Source organism: Arvicanthis niloticus, chromosome 17, assembly GCF_011762505.2.
Source record: "Arvicanthis niloticus isolate mArvNil1 chromosome 17, mArvNil1.pat.X, whole genome shotgun sequence".
Lineage (NCBI taxonomy): Eukaryota > Metazoa > Chordata > Mammalia > Rodentia > Muridae > Arvicanthis > Arvicanthis niloticus.
In genome coordinates, this window is record NC_047674.1 from 954,121 (window position 1) to 977,248 (window position 23,128).

Sequence of the window (23,128 nt, forward strand, 5' to 3'; positions counted from 1 at the left end):
ACCAATGATTGTTAGTTCCTGTTATTTTGCTATTAGAGGTGGTATTTTATGTGTGTGTGTTTCTTTTCCTATGGATTTATTGTGAGATGATTAGTTTCTTATGTTTTCTTGGGTGTAGTTAACCTCCTGGTGTTGGAGTTTTTACTCTAGTATCCTCTGTAGGGCTGGATTAGTAGAAAGATATTGTTTAAACTTGGTTTTGTTATGAAATATTTTGGTTTCTCCATCTATGGTGATTGAGAGTTTTGTTGGCATGTGTGGTCTCTTAGTGTCTGCAAGACATTTGTCTATGATCTTCTGGCTTTTAGAGTCTCTGTTGATAAATCAGGTGTAATTCTGATATGTTTGCCTTTATATGTTACTTGGCCTTTACCCCTTACAGCTTTTATTATTATTATTTCTTTGTTTTGTAAATTTAATGTTTTGATTATTATGTGGCAGGAAGATTTTCTTTTCTATTTCAATCTATTTGGTGTTCTGTAGGCTTCTTGTCCATTTACGGCCGTCTCTTTCTTTAGGTTAAGGAATTTTTCTTCTATGATTTTTATTGAAGATGTTTTCTGTGCCTTTGAACTGGGAATCTTTGCTCTCTTCTACTCCTATTATTCTTAGGTTTGGTCTTTTCTTTATGTCCTGTCCTAGATTTCCAGGATGTTTTGGGTTAGGAACATTTTATGCTTTGTATTTTCTTTGACTGATTTGTCAATATCTTCTATGGTTTTTTTTTTTTGTTTTTTTTTTTTGTTTTTTTTTTTTTTTTTTTGGTGATTTGATGATGCTTACATCTGTATTTCCTGACCTCTTTTCCATATTTTTCCATTTCCAGTGTTGCCTCCATTTGTGTTTTCTTTATTGTTTCTACTTCCACTTTTAGGTCTTAGACTACTTTGTTTAATTCCTTCATCTCTTAGGTTGTATCTTTCTGTATTTCTTTAAGGCATTTATTTGTTTCCTCTTTAAGGGCTTTTACCTGTTTGCTTGTGTTCTATATTTCTTTAAGTTAGTTATTTATATCCTCCTTAAAGGCCTCTATCATCTTCATGAGATAGGATTTGAGATCATAATCTTGCTCTTCAGGTGTGTTGAGTTATCCAGGGCTTGCTGTAGTAGGAGAGCTGGGTTCTGGTGGTGCCATATTGTACTGACTTCTGTTGATCATGTTCTTGCTTTCCCATTTGGTTATGTCTAGTGTTAACTGGCTTGGGTGTCTCTGATTGGAGCAGACCTCCCCAGAGACAGGTAAAGCTTTGTGACCTGGGTTAGATCAGTCCTCCTGAAAGACAGACAATGCTGTCTCTGGTTAGAGCAGCCCTCCTGTGTCCCTGGTTAGATCAGTCGTCCTGGGAGATAGGCAGGGCTGTGGGATAGGAGAGCAGGCACGCTGATCTGCCATAGATGCAGATAGAGTTGTAGACTGGAAGAATGGGACAGATCCCACATCTGCTAGACTCTGTGGGGTCCCAGATGGCATGGATATTGGGGCAGGGATCTCTTCTGTGTCCCTGGTTAGGGCAGACCTCCTGAGAGACAGGCAGTGCTGTGGAGTCAGGGAGCAGGCCTGCTGATCTGCCATGGGTACAGGAGGATTAATAGATTAATTTATCTTTGATGACTAAAGCAATTGATTGCTTGCTACTTATATTTCTGAACTATTTTTTAAGAAAACATATGCATCAAAAACTAAGTTTAATGAGTACATTTAGAAATTTTAATTAGTTTTAAACAGCTGCATTACATTTGAATAAATTACTTTTGTTACAATTATACTATACATCATCCGGTTTCTAAGCCTGACAGAATATACCTCAACTCTCTAATGTGTACTTTTTTTTTGTCTCAGGAAGAGAACTATAATATATATGATATTTCCTGGGCCTCACATATTATCTTCGCATATACAACAATTATTGCAGAAGTCTGTCTGTATGCAGCTACCTCTGACCTGAGGAAAACGGCTTTGATTGGGTTCTGTGTCTGTAAAAGTCCACAGCAGGATATTTTCCTCATGGACAAGTCCAAAGAGCTTCCAGAATTAGATGGAGCAAGCATTTTAACTCTCTTGAAGTATTTCTCTTCCAGAATCTCTAACAATTGTAAGTAATGCACTTTTCATTCCAGTGAATATTTTCTAAGCACCCCTGCCTTCTACGTATATGAATAATAGCTTTCAGTTCAGTAAGAGTTCCCAGGGAAAGTATTTCGTAAAATGGATTCTTTAAAATCAGTAATTGCTGATATCTAAAATACACTCAGTAGGTTTCTGCTTCCAATCATGTAACTTGCAAATTTAAGATGGCTAAGGCAACAAGATGCATTTCCTCTTTCCTAAGGAGTTTTCTCCTCCATTCCTCTAAGCACCACCCCTTTCTGTCCTCCTCTCCTGTTCTTTTTCTATCAAGAAATTTCTCTTCAATTACTCTATTATCATCATCTTCTTCTTCATCTTTATCATCATTGTTACTATTGTTATATTTTGCTACAGAGTTTCAGTTGGTCAGAAGCTAAGCATCTTCCTGCCTCAGCCTCCCAATACTGGGGTTCAGGCTCATGCCCACACGCTCAGCTTTCACTCACTGTACTTCACTCCTGACTCCACACTTGCCTCGAAAGCCAAATCTAAAAAGTACCTTACTACCATGATCCCCGAGACTAACAGAATCACTAGTATTACTTTTAAAAGAGGGACCCTGATTTGAGAAGATCTTTTAGGCTAACTGAACTCCACAGGTAGAACAATAAGTCATTGGAAGTGATTATTGGTGTAGTCTATTGAACTGGATTACCTGTGAGTCTCAAGAATCGGGCCAGGTGCTACCCCATTACTGTCTGGCACATGCTGTTCAGTTGTCAGGTAAACACACCCTAAAGATTGTCTTTTCCTCCTGCAGTAGTGCCACCAGCAGACCTACAGAGCACCTTCTAGGCAGGTGGTCCTAGGTCGTATAATGAAGCAAAGCATAGTACCCTCACCATTTCTGCTTCATGTCCCTCCCTGCATTGAGTTCTTGCCCCAACTTTTCTCCAGGACAACACCCTGGAAGCAGAATATGAAGTAGATTCTTTTCTCTTCTATGTTGCTTTTGGAGATATATCTTATCTTTTATCTTATTCACATACTGTATATGTGTGTGTGTATAATAGTTTAATAATTATAAAGCCTTTTTATGTTGACAACTTCTGTTCTCATTTAAAATGCATCATTGTTTAGATACTGATTATTTTTATTACATTCATCAAGTACCACCTTTTTGTTTTCCTAAGTTTATAATATTCTAGTTTTCTTAGTTTGTGGTACCATTTTTATTTCCTTCCAGTTTTCTTGTTGTTGTTTTTTTTTTTTTTAAAGTAGCACTCAGTGGCCCAAGCATAGAGCTTCTGTGAGACTATTACATATTACTCAACTTTTTCGCATTTAACTAGAGTAAATGCATCTGAGCCTTGATCTAATCTAACAGCCTGTGTGCAGGGACCTAAACTTAACCTGTGTGTGTGTAGCTAATGGCTAATATTTTGTGAAAAGTCTGTCCAAGAAAATAGCTGCTCTGCTGTTGTATTATCATGCTTATCTGTGAGACAAGCATTAGTAAACTGTGTGGCCTTGTCTCTCTGTTTCACTCATATTAAGAATATTTGGGAACTGGCAGGCATTTTGCCTTACACATGCTCACACACATATACAAGCATATACACTGAATTACATACCTAAGTGCATGCCACAAGTATGTTTGTATGCTGTCCATGGTGACATTTTGATACATGTAGCACTCAACCAGGGGAGAAAAGAATTATCAATACATTGAATTTGTATAATCAATTATCCATTTGACATTTAAAAATTTAGTCATCACCCATCATAACTAGATGCAATAAATTCAAAGTTCCTCATGGAACAGTCCATTTAGTAACTGTAAGAAAATACACAGTATCTTCATGTCTGATAAGGAAAGACTCCACAAAACAGAGAATTCACAGTTTTAAAAGACATGATTAGATAATTCACAACAAAATTTTGTAAGATCTGGGCATAAGAATTGGTTAACATTATAATGCAAATGAAGGTTGGAAAATGAGTACATGTTTTAGAGTCAACAGGATAATCAAAGAAATTCTGTCATTATGGTTGCCACTCACAGCATCACGTCTAACATTGACGAACTGGACCAAGAGCAAATCCTAACTTGTGTGCATCCCTTTTTCTCAGCTGCCCTCTTCCCTAAGATGAAGCTGTGCATTATAATCTGGCCTGTAAGTCAGGTTTTGGAAGATTTAACATATTCCCCATCCTTGTAAGTTTCTCTGAGGAAGTACCTACAGCATCCAGTGTGAGATGGGTTGGCTAGCCCTCCAGGTTGCAGTGGTGCTCTGTTCTTTCTTACACAAGAGCTTCAGTGTGGGCCTAGAAGTCTTGGAACAACTTCATGTGCCAGTAAGATGTTCTTGGCCTGGGACCCTGGAGCTGCCAGGTGGCTCAGGAGGAACCATTCAGGGTTCTCTTTCTTTCCCTACTTAACTGCAGGCTTGAGCTGGGCAGAGTGTTCTGAAGGCTGTAGGAGAGGCAGAAGGGAGTGTTTTCAATTCAGAGTGGGTGACAGTAAGTGGGATCTGTAAGCATAATGGAAGAAAAGACCCCATGACCATTTGTAGTTCCATTTCCAAAGCTAAGTTGACAGCTAAATTCTGTGGCCCTGTGTGACTGTGCTGTGTTCAGCAAACATAGGACAGGCTTTCCTGACTCTGTCAAAACTGCTTCCGTGAGATGTAGTCTGTGAAGTCTGTAAACTGTAAGCTATAGATCCTAAAGCTGAAACTGTCCTTCTAAATTTATTTTAAGATTTTCATCATATCCAAACTAACTTGGCAAAGGGTTACTGGGATATTTTTAGAGTTCAAAAATATTGTTACTTTTCTCAGGAAGTTCTATTGTCTTTCCTAGCCATTTCTGTTGACAGTTAAACAAAAGTGTCCCTACTATCATGCTCATGATACCTGGTGTGCCTACTATAGGGTGGTGGTTCTCAACCTGGGGTCATGACACCTTTGGGGGTCAAATGACCTTTTCAGAGGGGTCACCTAATATACTTACATTATGACTTCAAACAGTAGCAAAATTATAGTTCCAAAGGAGCAACAGAAATAATTTTATAGTTGGAGTCACCACATCATGATGAACTGTATTAAAGTGTCACAGCATTCGGAAGGGTGAGAGTTACTGCTATAAGATGAAATAACAAACTGAAAATCTCAATTACTTTACATACTCAAAGATTTTATCAACCTAAGGAATTAACATTTTGAAGCACAGACAATTCAAAGTATTTCTTTTAGTTCAGTTGTCTGGAGTCCAACACAGAAGAAAAAGAGCAATGGCCTAAAAATAGTACATTGTTTCTAAAGCACTTTGATACAGTCTAACCTGTCATGTTTTAACAGTGTATCACAAAGAAAGGAAAAAGGTTTAAACTTTTTGTCCAAATTAATTAAGGAGTTGATATGTGTGCATTAATAAAAAGTTATTATTTTTGTTCTTGGAAGTTCTATGTTACATATGTCGGAATTAAGGTCATAAGTGTGTTTTGGAATGATTTATTCTTGTATTTTATGTGGCCTAGATGTTTCATCTTCTTTCTACACCTTTTGTCTATCAGAGTTACCTGGGTTCTGGGTGGTGGTGGTGGCACACAAGTTTAATCCTAGTACTCAGAAAGCAGAGGCAGAGACAGAGGGAGAGGCAGGGGGATTTCTGTGAGAGTTCAAGGCCAATCTGGTCTACAGAGTGGGTTCCAGAATAGCCATGGCTATGCAGTAAAATCCAGTCTCGGGGTGTAGGGAGAAGAACGCCAACAGAAACCTAGTAATGCTCAGGTAGAGAAATTCCCAATTTCATCTTGCACATTAGAATGGGAAGTCTTTTCAGTGTGTTGATGCAATACATTAAACATTAAAATATCAACATTAAAATATAATATTATGTTATATACATGTGTAGAGGCACACACATACACATGAATGTATGCAAACAGACATTCATAATGCAACATCACCACATTTGGGACATCTGTCCTTTACTACTGTATTCTTTATAAAAGTATTGAATATTTTAGGAATGCCATTCTCAAACAGCTCTCTGAACTTGTGAGTCTGTAAGTCATTGCCTTTTGCACCCACCACCCTGCTCTGTCATTCAGAGTTTAACTATTTGTCCTTGCTGTTGGTTTCCTGTTTTAACATTCACAGATGAAATGATTCCTAGGACATCCATAAATGTCACTGTAGCTCCATAGAACTCATTCCACGCCTCACTTCCCCCCCACCTGCCAACCACTGTCCTCCTCTTCCCTTCAAATCATCCTCAGTTCTCCTTCATATATGTAACACTTGCATATATATAATATATATGTACGCACATGAAAACATGTAAATATGTATGAATTATATAAACATGTATGAATTATATAAACATGTTTGAAATGAATAAGCATATATATGAAATATAAATAATATAAACCAGCAATGAACTAGAAGTAATACAGTATTTCAAGCATTCAGAGAGCTAAAGTAGGTCCTAACCTGTAACTTCATAACAATATATCAGCAAAGGAAAGAGAAAAGGTTTAGACTTCCTATCCAAATTATACATAAATGATATATGTGTGTGTATGTATGTGTGTGTGTGTGTATATACATATAGTTTAGACTTCCTGCTTCCTGTCCAAATTATACATAAACTATATATGTGTGTGTATATGTATATATATATACATATATATATATATATGGTTTAGACTTCCTGTCCAAATTATACATAAATTTTATATATATATATATATATATATATATATATATATATATATGTGTGTGTGTGTGTGTGTGTGTGTGTGTGTGTGTGTGTGTGTATGTGTGTGTGGTTTAGACTTCCTGTCCAAATTATACATAAATTATATATATATATATATATATATATATATATATATATATATATGTGGTTTAGACTTCCTGTCCAAATTATACATAAATTATATATATATATGTGTGTGTGTGTATGTATGTGTATGTGTGTAGATATAGATATAGATATAAATATGGTTTAGACTTCCTGTTCAAATTATATATATACACATACATAAATATATGTGTTTCCTTTACATGTCTATAGTGCATGTATGACATATATGACTGCTTCAGGAATTTGCATGTCATCCTCTACCAGAGTCATGACAACCATCAGGTCAGTAGTTTTGATGTCTCCAAAGCCAGTACCTGATCATAATCATTTCTATTACCTAAAATCGCTATTATTGTATTATTGTAGTATTTCCACCAACTGGCTTGATTCACTTGCCACCATGTCATTAAGGTTCATATATGCTGGTGCAGGTAACAGGTGTCACTACCACAAGATCGCTAATATGCTTTCAGATGTTAATTTTAATTCCTTTGGATAAATCTTCCAAAGCAGCACAGCTGGCCCATTCAGCAGTTTGCCTTGAAGTTTTCAAAGAAGTTACTTACAGCTTTCCATAGTGGCTGCACCATATCACCTTCTCAACAAAACCACAAAAGAACTGCAGGTTCTCTACAGCCTTGATTATGTTTGTCTCATAACCTTCATTCATCTTCTGTTAGTTGTTTGTATGTCTACTTTAAAGAACTGACTCTTTAAGCCTATTGTCTATACTTTTGATGGGAGCAAGGCAATGACTGTTTTTATTTGCCTAGAAAGTCTGAGGAAATTTATATTCCAATTTTGTTTCTTCTCCTCTTTGAGATAGGGTCCTGTTGTGTAGCCACACCTTGCCTGGAGCCCTCTAGGAAGTTTTAAAGTCTTGATCTTCCATCTGTATTCCCCTGAGTGACTGCTGGAATTGTAGGCATGTATCACCTGCTAGGCCACCCTGTGGATTTTCATCTTGGCTGCTGAGAGAGAAGCAAATATGACTATGTGACTGTCTGACTGTGGAGATTCACTGCTTCCTCACAAAGGACACATATCCTCAGTAGAGAAAACTTGATGTTATTTAAAATATAACCAGACACCTGCCTGTCTAAGATCAATATCTCAGCATCTCTCTTTGCAGTATTCTCTTTTTAATTTTTAAAACTGCAATATATTTCTCTCTTCACCTCCTTCCCTCCAGCTTCTCTTATACACTTAGTTACTAGGCTGCAATTACTTTTAACTTTTATTCCTTATTAATGTGCATGTGTGTGGTTTGTGTGTGTGGGTTCACATGCCACATTGTCAATATGAGGGTCAGAGGACAATGTCGTGGGTTGTTCCAGGTCACCAGGCTCATGCAAAAGATCCCTCTGGGCCACCTTGCCAGTCCTTTTATTGTCTGTGTACTTCCTGTGTATTTTGGAAATCAACATTAGCATAAAATGGTTCGCAGGTACCTTTCTCATTAATTTCTTTAACAATGTCTTAAGCAAGTACGGTTTTGTTTCCAGTGTTCTCAGTCATCTCTTCCAGTATTGTCGCTTCATGGTCACAGATATAGAGATCCAAGGACATTATCTGTCAATAACTATAAAGTGAGCTTGTTATTTTTTTATTTTTAAATGCCCTGTCTGCTTCTTTTAGTTGATAACAACCAGACATCAATTTAAATTACTATTACCATGTGGCAGTTTGTCCTTCACTGCTTTTATGTGTACATAATATGAAGTGAGTTACCTTACAGAACTGTGCTTATCATCTCAGGGATCAATCTTTTTTGCTCATACTGTGTGATCTTTTCAATGCATTATTACATTTAGTTAGCTAGTTGCTATAGTTTGAATATGGTCCCCACATGACCATGGTTGATCCCCAGGTGGTGGAACCATTTTGGGAAGTGGGGCTCAGTTGGAGGAAATGTGGTGTTGAGGGCCTTTGAAGATTGCCTGGGTCATAGTCACCTACCTGCTCTGTTTCCTGGGAGCCACAGGATGGAAATCTCTACCACAGGCTCCCACCACCATCGACATAGCTTCTGAAACCACAAACCAGAACATAATAACTGATGCCTCCCGTTAAGTTGTTTGTCTCAGACACTTGGTACGGTAACAAAACCTGTTTCATACACTAGCATGTTTTGTTGAGTTTTACATCTGAGTTTATCAGGATATTGATATATAATTCATCTCTTTTCATGGTATTGTATCTTGTTTCATAAAATTATTTTAAAAGTGCTCCATTCTGTAGTTTTTAATTTAGAAGTTTAAGAAGCAATGCTGTTGCCTTTGTTAATTTTCACTGTAGTATTTGGATCCCCCCTCTCCCCCCTCCGTCCATTCCCTTCCATGTTCTCCTTTAGCCTCTCCTGGATCCCTTTCCTTATTTCCTTTCAAGTTCATGACCTCTTTTTTATGGCTATTGTTACACACGCATGCATGCGTACATGGGTGCACCCAGGTATGCTTGTACATACGCACACACACACACATGCACACATACACCTACATAAGTAACCACTGCTGAGTCCATTTAGTGTTGCTCATATATACATGAAATTACAGGGCTCATTCCAGGGGAAGACTAATGCTTGTTCTCTGCACATCCCTCAGTTGCTGGTTCTTTGTCTACAAGTATGGCCCTGCCCTCTTTCTTAGCATGTCTGTTGGTGTTGTCACTGCTCTGGTCTTGATTAGGCAGCCACACTGCTATGGTTACAGTTCACGGGTGCAGCTCCTCGTCATTTCTACGAGACAGTCTCACAGACTTCCTGGCCCGCTGGCTCTCACAGTCTTCCTGCTTCATCATCTGTGATATTCCTGAGCCTGTGCAGGAATTGTATTGCAGATGTATACACTGGTGCTGTTCATCCCTGTAGTCAACCATTCTGGGTATTTTGACCTCTTGTCTGAGTACATAATAGAATTTACTACTGAAATCATCCGGCTTTGGGCTTTGTCTGAGGTATGAAAGTTTTGGTTACCGGTGTAATAATCTTCCTACTTATAGGTGTATAGACATTCTCTTTATTTATAACTAAGCCTTGACAGATTGCATATTTCTAGAAACATTTATTCATACTTGGTTGTGTAACTATAGTACATTACGGTTTTTAATAACAGCTTTACTGTCCTTTGTCTTACAGAGGTTGTGATATTGCTATCATTTTATTTGTTTCTCGTTATTGGTGTAGCTAAATTAGTATTGGGGTAGTTTTGTCCATTATTTAAAAAACTGCATTAGCTTTTTTTATTCTCTATTTCTTTATTTCTACTTAAATTCTTCTTTTGTTGCTTCCTGCTAGCTTTGGGTTTAGTTTGTCTCTTTCTGTTTCTTTGGTTGTAAAACAATTCGAGAATATTTATTACAATAAATGTCTCTCTCTGTACAGCTGTGGCATTGTTCTGAAGTTTCAGTATGTTGTCTTGTTTTGTCTTAGGATATCTTCCAGTCTCTCTTTTGATCCCTTATATAACCTAGTTGTTCTCCAAGATTGTACTTAATTTACACATTCAGCACTCTATCCATGTCTGTTGAACCTATTTATTCTCCACTGTTGCTTAAGTCTGTTCATTCCTATTGCTGTCTGATTTTGAACTGTTCCTTCTAATAACAACAGCAATGGAGGCTGAACAGGTACCTGGGAGATTGCTCTTGCAGAGGTCACAAGTTCAGTTCCCGGCACCCAGGTTAGATATTCAGATCTGCCTGTGACTCCATCTCTAGGGGTCCTCTGGCTTCTGTGGGTACCCAAACTCACACTAACATCACACGCACACACCCATACACATGTATATACATAGTTTTAAAAAATAAAAACAAATTTTCATTTTATATACATTTTCTGTTTTGATTTTATTTAAATTATTTTTTTGAGAATTTTAGATATGAGCTTTTATAATATCTACACTTCCTATCTCCACAATTCCTCCCATGAGCCCTCTTCCCTCTCAAACTTACAATTCTACCTTCTTTAATTATTATTATTATATATATATACCTATGTACATACATACATACATACATACACATAACCTATGGAGTTCATTTAGTGCTGCGCATATAGTTAGTGCTGGCCTCTTGGAATTTGATAACCTATCAGAAAGCTCATCCCTGGAGGAAATGGATTCTTCCTCCAGCAGCCAGTGATGGCCTCTGCTCCTCTTCTAGGGGTAGGGCCACCCGTGCTGGCTTGTCAACTGGTGCTGTCTAGGTGACCATATTGTTGAGATTTCACAGGTATGACTTCTCTGTCATGTCCGAAGATGGGTCTTCTGGCTCTTATAGTCTGTGTATCCTTCCCCCTTCCCCCATTCACCGTTTTCTCTCTTTTAAGTGTAGTGCTAGCACAGTATTAAATATAAATTGGGATAGTCACCTGATGGTCACCTACTCTTTGCTTTGTGACCAGTTGTAGGCTTTTGTAGAAAGAAGCTTTTTTGATGAGGGATGAGAGAGTCCCTTATCTAGTGCATAAAGACAGAAACCGAAACCAAAACCGAAACTAAAACCAAACAGTTAGAATTTACTTTGGCTCAGAAAAGTGGCAGTAGTAAGTTCTCATCTACGGTCTATGACACCTCCAGCCACTAAGAGTTTGCTAGATTCATTGTATCAGGCAAGAATTTCCACCTGTTGAGTGGGCCTTAAGTCTAATTAATAAGTTGATGGTTACCCTCACCTCTCCCCCCCCAAAGGGCGTCTTATTGCACCATCTGGGATGTCTCACTGGACTGGTCATTATTGTGTATAGGCTTTACAGCTAGGTAGGACTTTTGTTTGCTTGTCTCCTTTGGAAACTTGCATAACACTTTAGGATACTGTGGGAGCTAGTTGTCAGGCAGGAGCTTACTAGGTCAGTTCAACCTCAATTCCTCTGAGCTATGTGACCAAGCTGTGGGGTCTCTTAAGCAATAGTGTCTTACCTTTAACTTTGAGGAGGCAACCAAGGGCAACAGCAACAGCCTGTATTGTTTCAGATGACTCTTGCTTGGGCTTTCCTGACCAACTACTCAAGGGGCCATTTCTCATGCTTGTCACTGGGTATTTGTCAGGCAGCCTGTCAATCTTGAGGGAAGCATTATTATACTCTATGTCATAGCTCCAAGTTAAACACACACATACACACACAGACACACACAGAGACAAACATACACACGGACACATACACACATACACATGGACACATACACACACAGATATACAGGCACATACATGGACACACACAAACGCACACATAGACACACACATACCATACCACACATAATGCATAATTTTAAGGAAGTTCATAAAATGTTTCCCTATAGGTTTTCCAAATATGTTATCTCTTTCTTCTTTTTCTTCTGTATTAGTGCCTTTATTCTCAGTTAAAATCCCCCCTTTTTTTTTCATTTCCTCCTTCACACCACCACCTGTTCCCTAGCCCCTTCTCTCTAGGACAGGCATTCTCCCAGCTTGCCTTTCATTGCTATTTACATGGCATGCAGCCCTTCCTTGTCTTTATTTTCTGCCTGTATTAGTTACTTTTCTATTGTGACAAAATGCCACCAACACTGTGGCAGCTTATAGAAGAAAGAGTTTGTCTGGGGTTAATAGTTCAGGAGAATTAAGAGTCTGTCACTGCCACAGTGGTGTAGGGGTGGGAAAGTATAGCAACAGGCAGGCATGCCACCTGGAGCAGCAAGCTGAGAGCTCACATCTTGATCTACAAACAGCAGAGAGCCAACTGGGAATGATGTGTGGTTTTTGAAACCTTAAACCCACTCCTAGTGACAAACTTCCTCCAGCAAGGCCACAGCTCCTAAACCTACCAAACAGCACCACAAACTGGGGATCAAGTATTCAGATGCCTTAGAGTCTGGGGGACTGAGAGCATCCTTAAAAACACAACAAGACTCTTTTGTAGAGAGCATCTCTTGTATTCTTTCTTATTATATTGCAATATTTCCCTCTGTTGTTTCTTGTTTAGAAATTTCCATTTGCATTCTTATAAGGCAGTTGGATTATGCCATTCTATGTGGAAAAGTCTCTTATTTAAAAATTATTTTTATTATTTTTAAAATTGCGAGTGGGCATATTCACATAAGCACACTATGACCACATTGTTCTGAAAGACAAGTTGGATCTCTTGGCACTAGAGTTACATATAGGTGTTTTTGAGTGGCCCAGTGTAGTTGTTAGGAACCAGGTTCAGGTCCTCTGGAAGAGAAGCGACTGTTTTTACCTATGGAATCCATTTCTAGCCCTCTGTTTATCATTTTTGGAGTCTAGTTTGTAGATGCAGTACTACTTATTAATGGATTGTTTTCCAGTACTTTGAATATAATACCCCATTCCCTTCTCCCCAGAAAAGTATCTGAAAACTTTGCTTCTGGTCTCTTCATACATATTCATTAGTCTCCCGCTGAAGAATGAAAAATTATAAAAATCATTTTTATAGAATATATACATATATAGATGCCTTTTAAGTTCTTTTAGGGACATGGAAAATTTTCTCTGAAACAAGCCAGGCCAGTTCCAGGAACTGGCTGTAAGGAGTGAAAGTCATTCAGGTGGTAAAAACACAATGACAGGACTGTGGCTTTACAGCTGGAGCTAGTGAGAATAAATAGTTGATAAATGACAAGGTAGGGCAGTGAGTTGGTGAAACCACATTTTTGAGAAAATGATTGTACTGGATAATTTCCATGGCCATTAACCTTTTAGGGTGGGTTTCTTTGGAATGTATCACTATTCTCATGTTATGTATCCTTGGCAACCTCTTGCCCCCTCCCCACTCCCCTGGTTTGTGGTTTTGCTCTTTAAAAGACCCCGTACCCATCACTCAGTGCCAAACCTTGCTTGCTCTTGCGAGAGAGCTTGAGGTTTGACCGCCGGCTTATTTCCCTAATAAACCTCTGCTGTTTGCATCCAGGTACCGGTGTCTTGCGAGAGTTCTTGGGTGGCCACGATATCCCGAGGTTTGAGTAAGGGTCTCCCTAATTTGGAGGTCTTCACCGCTACTCACTCATTAGTCTCCTGCTACTCATTCACTAGTCTCCTGGACTCACTCACTAGTCTCCTGGACTCACTCACTAGTCTCCTAGACTTACTCACTAGTTTCCTAGACTCACTCACTAGTCTCCTGGACTTACTCAGTAGTCTCCTGGACTCCTCACTAGTCTCCTAGACTTACTCACTAGTCTCCTAGACTTACTCACTAGTCTCTTGGTACTCATTAGTCTCCTGGACTCACTCACTAGTCTCCTGGACTCACTCACTGATTTCTTGCTACTAGCTTACTAGTCTCCTGGTACACAATTACTAGTCTCCTTCTACTTACTCATTAGTCTCCTGGTACTTACTCACTAGTCTTCTGAACTCACTCACTAGTCTCCTGGACTCACTCACTAACTAGTCTCCTAGACTTACTCACTAGTCTCCTCGTACTCACTAGTCTCCTGGACTCACTCACTAGTCTCCTGCTACTCACTTACTAGTCTCCTAGTACTCACTCACTAGTCTTCTGTTACTCACTTACTAGTCTCTTAGTATTCACTCACTAGTCTCCTGGACTCACCTTGTACATGACAAGGAATTGTTCTCCTGTTGCTTTCAGAATTTGCTGGCTTGGCCCTTTACATGCAATATCATGATGTGGGCTTCTTTGTATAAACTTTTGAATCCTGTGGGCTTCCTAATTTAGATGTCCATTTCCCTCTTTAGGCTGGGGATGCTTTAGTAGACTGCTCTGTTCCAGTTACATAATGCTGTGCTCAGGGGGAGGTTATAGTGTGGATAGTTCAAGCCTTCCTATGGTGTTATTGTGGTGAAATTTTCACTTTGTGTCTTTGCTCCCACTGTGCAGAAGGCCTTTTCCTAGTGTTTGCCCTTCTCCCAGGGCAAACTGATGTATCTCTGTAGAGAGAGGAGGACCCAGGTGTTCCTACTGTGCCCTGGTGCAGGGGGGGAGGGGCAGAGGGGCAGCCCTGGTGTGGGAGGGGGAGAAGGTGAAGTCTTCTTTTTACCCCTTCTTATTGTCAGTTCTTTTTGAGGCAGCAGAGGGGGAAGAGCGTCAGCAGGGGGTAAGATTTGGTCTTACAGATATTTAGGGTTGTTGTATAATAAAGTTTACTTATCTATGCTAGAAAAGTTTACTTACTATGCTACTGTAGCTGACCTGCCCACTGGTATCCTCTGGCTAGAAACTGCAGTTTCTGGTACTTAGCACCATAGCCCTAAAACAGCAGAGGATTAGGTGATTAGCCTTTGTACTATCTCAGCAGGAACTGCTGGGCTCTATTTTATGCCTGCTAGTCTGAGGTCATAGGAAGAAAAAAACACTTAGAGAAGTTATATAGAGTTTATTACTAAGTGTAAAAAGTTTTCTATGAAAGCTATCTAAAGGGAAAAGTGGAAAGGTCCTGAGTGGGAAAAGGGAAAAATTCTAATAAGGGAAAAGTTCTAAAGAAAAGAATTTTAGACAGGGGAAAAGGAAAGGAAGGGACTAATGGCTCCTAACGAACCTCTACGACTACTACTACAATTACTGCTTCTTTGTTTTTCTCTTCAGTACTTATACATCTTTCAGAGTACATGATCACGTGTTACAAAGTTCATCACAAGTTCACACCAAACATCAAATCATAAATTGAAATAGAAGTTTACAACAGAGAATGTTTACATGAATATCCATTAGGAGTAATTATCTGGCTAAACATCTGAAAGACCCCAAAAGGGGACCCTCACCCAAGTCTGGACCTGCACAAACCCAAGGATACGTGAGAAACCATCTTGATGCAATTGCAGAGGAGGTTTAATGACGAGGGCCCTCGGGCTGGAACATATCTCACGCAGGAGATAGAGATTCCGACCCGAAACCCAGGAAACTTGGGATATTTATGGGTAGGGGTTCACACATCCATCACCTGTCTAGTTCCATAGGTTCACTGAAGATTTAAAACTATAACTAAAAAATTAGTGAAGTTTTGTATAGATAAACTCAGGCAATATTTTATCTTCTGTCCTAGTGTGAAAATAAAATTTGAAAGCAGCATTGAAACAATAACAAAAAATTCATGGTCAGCAAAGACCACCAACAATTTGTTAAATATAGTCATAATAAAATATTAAGTCCCTGCAGGGGCAGGGTGACCAAAAATAAAGGCATGCAAGGGCGTGCCCAGACAAGTCCAAACAAGCCCAAGTGAGTAATGGGCTATCTGGTGTTTACTTCTCTCTCCCTCCCTTTCTGGGAGGTCCGAGGTTTCATGGTCAAAAGTATCTAGTCATCCTGCCAGCTCACACGTAGCCAGTTCTGCAAGTTGCTGATGTTTGAAATATCCAATCATATGTAACCATGCCAAATTTTCCCCGCTCTCCCCAACCCCTACCCATAAATATCCCAAGTTTCCTTGGTTCTGTGTCGGAACCTCTATCTCCTGCATGAGATATGTTCCGGCCAGAGGGCCCTCATCATTAAACCTCCTCTGCAATTGCATCAAGAAGGTCTCTCCTGTGTCCTTGGGGTGTGCAGGTCCGGACTTGGGTGAGGGTCCCCTTGGGGGGGGTCTTTCACTAGCACCTATAATAAATCATTAGTTCTCTTTTAGTGACCATTGGTTAATTGTTTTACAACCTCTTGGAATTCGCTCTGAGCAGGAGAAAGTCTGTTCACTATCTAAGAGCAATTAACTGATGACACTTGGGAGACTGGTAGAGTTCTCACTGCAGTTTTCACCATCAGAAAGGGACCTAATAGCAGTCCCACTATAAAAGAGCTTAATAATCATTGATATAGTTTTAGAAATTCTTATAGGATCATCATTAAGACTTAAAAAGTCATCTATTTGTCTATATAGCATTACCACAAGAGAGTACATCTTTGTGGGTCTGCAGAGATCTGCTCCAAAGGTGTGTGCTATTGCTTAGTGATTCTTAGATATGTTTAATAATAATAATAGAAAAAGCATATTAATAGGAATCTTTCCTAAAATAAGTCCCTTACAGCCTTGCTGATAAGGGCTCACTTGTTACATGTTATATAATAATACAAGGCAAGCCATTTCAGGATGATCACCTGCTAATTATTAGCTTGTCCCATTATGGCTCCTGACACCTTGGATCAGTTTGTTTTCAAACCATATCCCAAAGTATCTGCTGATTGGAAAGAATTAAAAGAAGACAGTTGGTGAGAGACGTATGTAAGAATGGAAGAGGAAATGACTAGCAAAGGCAGATGTAAATGAAAAAGAAGTTCATTGGATATGACTTGGTGTCAGAAATTTTGCACGCCTGAAACTCAAGATGAGCATAGCTCTGTCATTGAGTTCTGAATTTTAAGGAAGTGTGAACATGTGCACATAGGTATGCAGGAACAAAGGCTGACACTGGCCTGTTTTCTGAAAAACTCTACTTGTTTGTGTTTTGAGACATGTTTCTCACCGACCCTGGACTATCTGGCCAGTGAGTCCACGTGTCTTAGCTACCCTCCATGCTGGTGTTTCAGTCTGTGCCACCATAGCAGCTTCTTCATGTGGGTGTGAGAAATTTGAACTCAGATTTTCATGTTTGAACAGCAAGTACAATACCAACTGAGCCATCTCCCCAGCTCATGAAAGACTTTGTTGTTGTTTTTTGTAGCACACCTGTAAACATAACATTTTTATTACGCTACTTTACTTCCCAAGGTTGCCTTTACAAGTTTTCTTCTTTTTACTCCTCGTTTTGTCTTGGGATATAAAAATTTGTGAAAATTACCTGCTTCTGTTAACATAATCCGTATCTCATGGTAGTACAAATTTGGCTTAGAGAAACTGAAAAGAAATCAAGGAATCAGGAGTCTAGTATTTTGTAAACATATTTGTAAGCATCATAGTTGGTCCTGATGAAAACAAACCACTTTTGTCCTTTTCAGCTATAGCTTCAGATAATAATTATTTATAATGAATAGATCTCCATGATTTACAGTTGGAGAAGATCATGAAATTTAAGTGAGACATGTTCCACTCATTCCTTAGTTATTCAAAAACATTTTGACACCCCACTTAGCATCCTCTTCCAGTCCACTATCACATTACACTAAAAGAATCTGCTAACTTTCAGTCTTTGGCCACCAATATTCCCTGCAAAAGTGGGAAGCGTATTTCTAAGAACAGTTCTCTTCAGTTTATTCTGTTGCCTACTTGCTTAATATGTGCTACAGGAATCAATTGTGATTATATATGTAAAATAACATTTGCTACTACTTGTACATAAATGTGTTGTGTATGTATGTATGTCTAATATCATTTTTATAGTTGTATAATGTTCTGATGAGTGGTTATATTACACAACCAAAATGCAACCTTCATTTTCATGTTCTTGTATGTCTGTCGTTATCTGTGCCAAAGCTTGGGAGTCCTCAGAAATATCTTGACAGCAGCTGCAAGCCTGAGGCGGGTGTCTCAGAATGTTTTGACACCCACGGTGACCTTGGGGATCCCCTAGGCAGTTCTTGTCTTATTTTGTTAAAGGACTCAAAAAATTAACAAACTCACTTATTTTTCAATATGACTTACAACTGTGAAAGGATATGAATTAAAACCAGCCAAGGTAAAACACAGTGCATGAAGCAGAGTAAGCCAAGTGCCCACATCCTCCTGTCTTCTCCCAGTGAGGCTGTGTGGACAGCATTTCCCACTAGTAACAGTGAGTGATACATATCAAGGGTATACTCCACCATGGGAGGTTTCCCTTGATTTATTATTCATAGTTTTTATTGGAGATCTCAGACAGACAGCTTGCTGAATGGCTAGCCCTAGTCTCTCGCATTTCCAGAGGTTGACTCAGGCCAACCTGTGAGGAATCACATTTCCAAGTCAAAGATTACCTATATCGAGTAAACAGTCACTTAAAATACTTCTTTTTTCCTTTGTTTGTTTATTTTCCTCTTTCTTTCTTTTTCTTTCTTTGTATGTATGTATCATCTATCTATCTATCTGTCTGTCTGTCTGTCTGTCTGTCTATCTATCTATCATTTATTTATCATGTGTGTGTGTGCACATGTACACATGTGCATGAGTGTGTCATGGTTGCACAAATGAAGGTTAGAGAACAACTTGGGGAAGTTAGTTCTCTCCTTCCATTTTATGAGTTCTGGGGCTCAAAATCACCACATCTGGGTAGGCAACAAGTACTTTTACCCACTGACCCATCTCAATGGCCCCTCGAATAAGAAGGCATTTTTAAAATTAAACTATTTTATTTATTTACATTCCAAATGTTGCCCCCTTTCCCTGTTCCCTCTCCCAGAGTTCTTCACCCCATCCCTCCTCCCCTTTACCTCTGAGAGGGTGCTTCCCTACCTATCCACCCCCACCACACCCTTTCAGCATCCCCCTTCCCTGGGGTATCAAGTCTCTGCAGGATTAGATTCATCTTTTCCCACTGAGGCCAGACAAGACAGTCCTCTCTACATATGTGCCAGGGTCTACTGACCAGCCCATGTATACTCTTTGGTTGGTGGATTAGTCTTTGGAAGCTCCCAGAGGGTTCAGGTTAGTTGAAATTGTTAGTCTTCCTATGGGGTTGCCACCCGTTTCGGTTCCTTCAGTCCTTAGCCTAACTCTTCCACAGGGGTTGGTGACCTATGGTTGGCTATATCTGTATCTGTCTTAGTCAGCTGCTAGTAGAACCTCTCAGAAGACAGCCATGCTAGGCTCCTGTCTGCAAGCACAACATGGCATCAGTAATAGTGTCAGAGCTTGGTGCCTACCCATGGGATGGATCCCAAGTTGGGCTGGTCACTGGATGGCCTTTCAGAAGGCATTATTTTTTTTTTTTACCAGAAAATTTCTTCTATTTCTCTAAACATGTAAGTTGCTTTTGAATCAAAACCTTTGCTTTCTCTGTCTCCTTTGGGAAGACTGTTCTGGAGTGTTTTTGGACAGTTCACGTTTTCATCCTTTGAAACTTGACTGACCATTGTCTTGTCATGGCACTTCTTTCTCTTCTAGTCAGTCATGCTGTCAGCAGTGGGCTCTCACAGCATCACTACAATTGATGCTGCTCTGTTTACTTTCTTCATATCTGCCTCTTCCAACAGAGTTGTGTATTCTGTAGGCACTAATGCTGTAGTTTCTATTGGTGTAGAGAACAGTGCTGCTGGCAGGCACCATCTGCTCCACGTTTGCCAATGCATGGTTTGCTGGTGAGTTTTATCCATGTTAGTTTCCAGGCCCTGGCCGCATCAGTTTTACCCCTCACAGCATCTAATAAAGGTACACTTTGAACCACATTATACATTTGTGCTACCTTCCAGCCACACATTTGATTTCACAAAGTAGAATTGTACTTGTCAAAATCACAGTGTCTGAACCCACTTATAGTCACTCATACAAATAGGAATGTGTGTATTCCACATTTGCAGACTGTTTGTAGTCTGCATATCCAGAATGGTAATTAACGGTTATGACAAGTCTGCCCACTAAGATAAAACATTATTGAAAAAGAGAGTTCCTAATGCTGGCTTTCAAATAACACAGATTCTTAATAAATTCTGAGAATGTATAGTTTTGGTTCTGTTTCCTTCTCTCCCCCTGAGGCGCTGCCTGCTTAGACAGACAGCTTCTCTTTGTATATTTAAAGTAACATGTTTGATAGCTGTCCTAGAATCACTGATAGCAGAATAGAAGACTGACTGATGCTGTGACTTGGTCCTGGACTAAGAGTTTTGTAGCAGGCAAGCTTCACAGGAAGGATCTAGCCATGCGGATGAGAAGGCTTTCTGTGACAGTTGCAGCACATGCCATCTGTCTCCAAAAGGTTTCTCCTGTTATTAACTGTCAGTACACCACATGTAATAGGCTCTCCTCATTGATATTATTAGCAATACTCCACTGCAGTTCAAGCAGCTTACTTGTAAAAAAAAAAAATCAGAAGGAATTGTCAAAAGAATTTTGAGTTTGAGAACACAGTTACCAGAATGCGTTTTCTGGATTTGTTATTGAGCTTGAGGACCATAAAACTAAATCATATCCAATTTGACACAAACTGCTGGTGTCCTATCAAATGCTTTTCTTCAATTAATAATCTAGATGTGTGAAGAAAAGTGGGTTGTATGTATTTTAATTGCTCTTTTCTAAGGTCAGGAAGTTGGGAGACAGGGATGGTAGCACATAAAGTCAGCTCTGCAGGAGACTATGGCAGGAGGATCAAAGCACTGAGGTCAGAAGAATAGAAGCTGTAGAGCAACATGTAGACATAATCTATTAGAATCTCTGGGTAATAAGCTGTGGAATACTTGATAACAACTATAAGAAGAGATGAGTATCAGCTAAATATCAATGGTTTAAATATCAAAATAAAACGGGAACATATAAATCAGAACAGGAGAAAAAATCCATTTGTCTTAGGGTTTCCATTGCTGTGAACAGACACCACGACCAAGGCAAAACATTTAATTGCTGCTGGCTTACAGGTTCTGAGTTTCAGTTCATCATCATCACAGCAGGAAGTGCAGCAGCGACCAGCTAGGCGTGGCAATGGAGGAGCTGAGAGTTCTCTCTTTATTCAAAGGGAGCTAGGAGCAGACTGTCTTCAAACAACTAGGAGCAGGGTCTCAAAGCTCACCCCACAGTGTCACACTTCCTCCAACAAGGCTAATAGTGCCACTCCCTGGGCCAAGCATATTCAAGCATATCCACCACATCATCCCGAGGGAGCTCCTTCCTCCTGGGGAAGCAGAGCTGCCATACCAGAGGGCAGGAGCCATGGCAGAGACGTGAGAAAGTGTGCACAACATGTTCATTAACAGAGATTTTAAAGACCAGAGAAAAGGGAAGGAGACAGAAGTTGTCTGCTGCAGTGGCAGAGAGAGGAAGCACGAGGAAGAACCTCTCTTCTGGGCATATCACTGAAGCAATGATAGGAAGTCATTTAAAAATCGACTCTCCTCAGGAGACAGCTAGAACCTCTGGGGATGGCAACCAGGGAATCTCAGAGCAAAGAGAGACCAACAGGATACTTTTAGATTATACAGTAAAAACTGGGAAGTAGAACCATGCAGTATCCAATGAGGTGGAAGCCTGGTTAGAACCAGAGTCTGCAGAAGGATTGAGCTACAGTCTCTAATCAGGTGATAGACATTGGGAAGGTCCTCTCAAGGAAAAATCAGCATTCCCAACCCAACCTGTAAAGAACCTTTCACTGATGGGCCTGGCCAGCATCTGTGATCTGAACGCACACAGGTGTGACTAGCATCTGGAAGTCCGGGAAGGAACACCGAGAATCTGGATGCCAGGCAGGCAAGAGATCACATTCAGACTCTCTACCATGTTCATCTCTCTCCTCTTCTCTTTTATTTAAAGCCCAATGTCAAGTCATCAAGATACTGGTTATTTTTAGTCTCTCTCTTTGATTCCTTTCTTTACATCATCATCATCACCACCACCACCATCATCACCACCACCATCATCATCATTGGTCATTCCAAGGAACATAGCATGGCCTAGTTTGGGATCCCCCATGTGTCAGGCTTCTGAAATCTGGGATTGATTTAGGCTATCAAACTGTAATTTTTCTTTACCTCCATTTACTTTACCATTAGTCACAGACATGTCTTCTCTCTCCCTTGTCCGTGTGTCTCCCACTTTCTTTGGTTGTGATACTTAACATTTAATGGCAGACCATCTCCCCAGCACTGTTTACCACTTCTATTTAGTTTCTATTTTCTATGCTTCTTTCCTGATCCAGCTCTAACCACGAGTGTTACTGTTTTCCCTCCACCCCCAAGCAGTAATGAACACCTCAGCGTTCACAGCACTACACACGTTCCTCCACTTCCCAAAACAATCTGAGTTTAAGGGGTGATCACTTTTTACTGGATGGTCACTGCATTTTCATTGTGCCCTACTCATTGATAGTTTTACTGATAGAAACTATATAATTCTGGGAATATTCAATATTGATCCGGGGCTGAGGCTCTAACTAGTGAACGAGATCTTCAGTATAGAAAAAAAATGGAGACGTAATTCTACTGTAATCAAGTCTCTTGGAAACATTTTGATGATTGCAAGCACTTCCACTGAGTAATTTAGGGTGGTTAAAGAAATATCCAACCAACAGTCTAACTCCATGTGTGAAAGAACCATTGCACAAAAACAAGGACCAAGAAAAAACAAAGTGACCTGACGCCTTAGAAGTCACAGAAAGAAGCACCCTCTAATGAGAGTAAAC

The 23,128-nt window shown here is 39.7% G+C and overlaps 1 protein-coding gene across 3 annotated transcripts in view; it reads left to right on the forward strand.

Moving 5' to 3' along the window:
• Positions 1-23,128, forward strand: part of Tmem232 (transmembrane protein 232) — a 215,055-nt gene that overhangs the window by 71,972 nt on the left and 119,955 nt on the right. For all 3 annotated transcript variants that reach the window (XM_034521775.2, XM_076914662.1, XM_076914661.1), the window contains one exon: positions 1,841-2,093. In XM_034521775.2, coding sequence (XP_034377666.1) covers positions 1,841-2,093 — 253 coding nt within the window. The remainder of the gene's footprint in view (positions 1-1,840; positions 2,094-23,128) is intronic.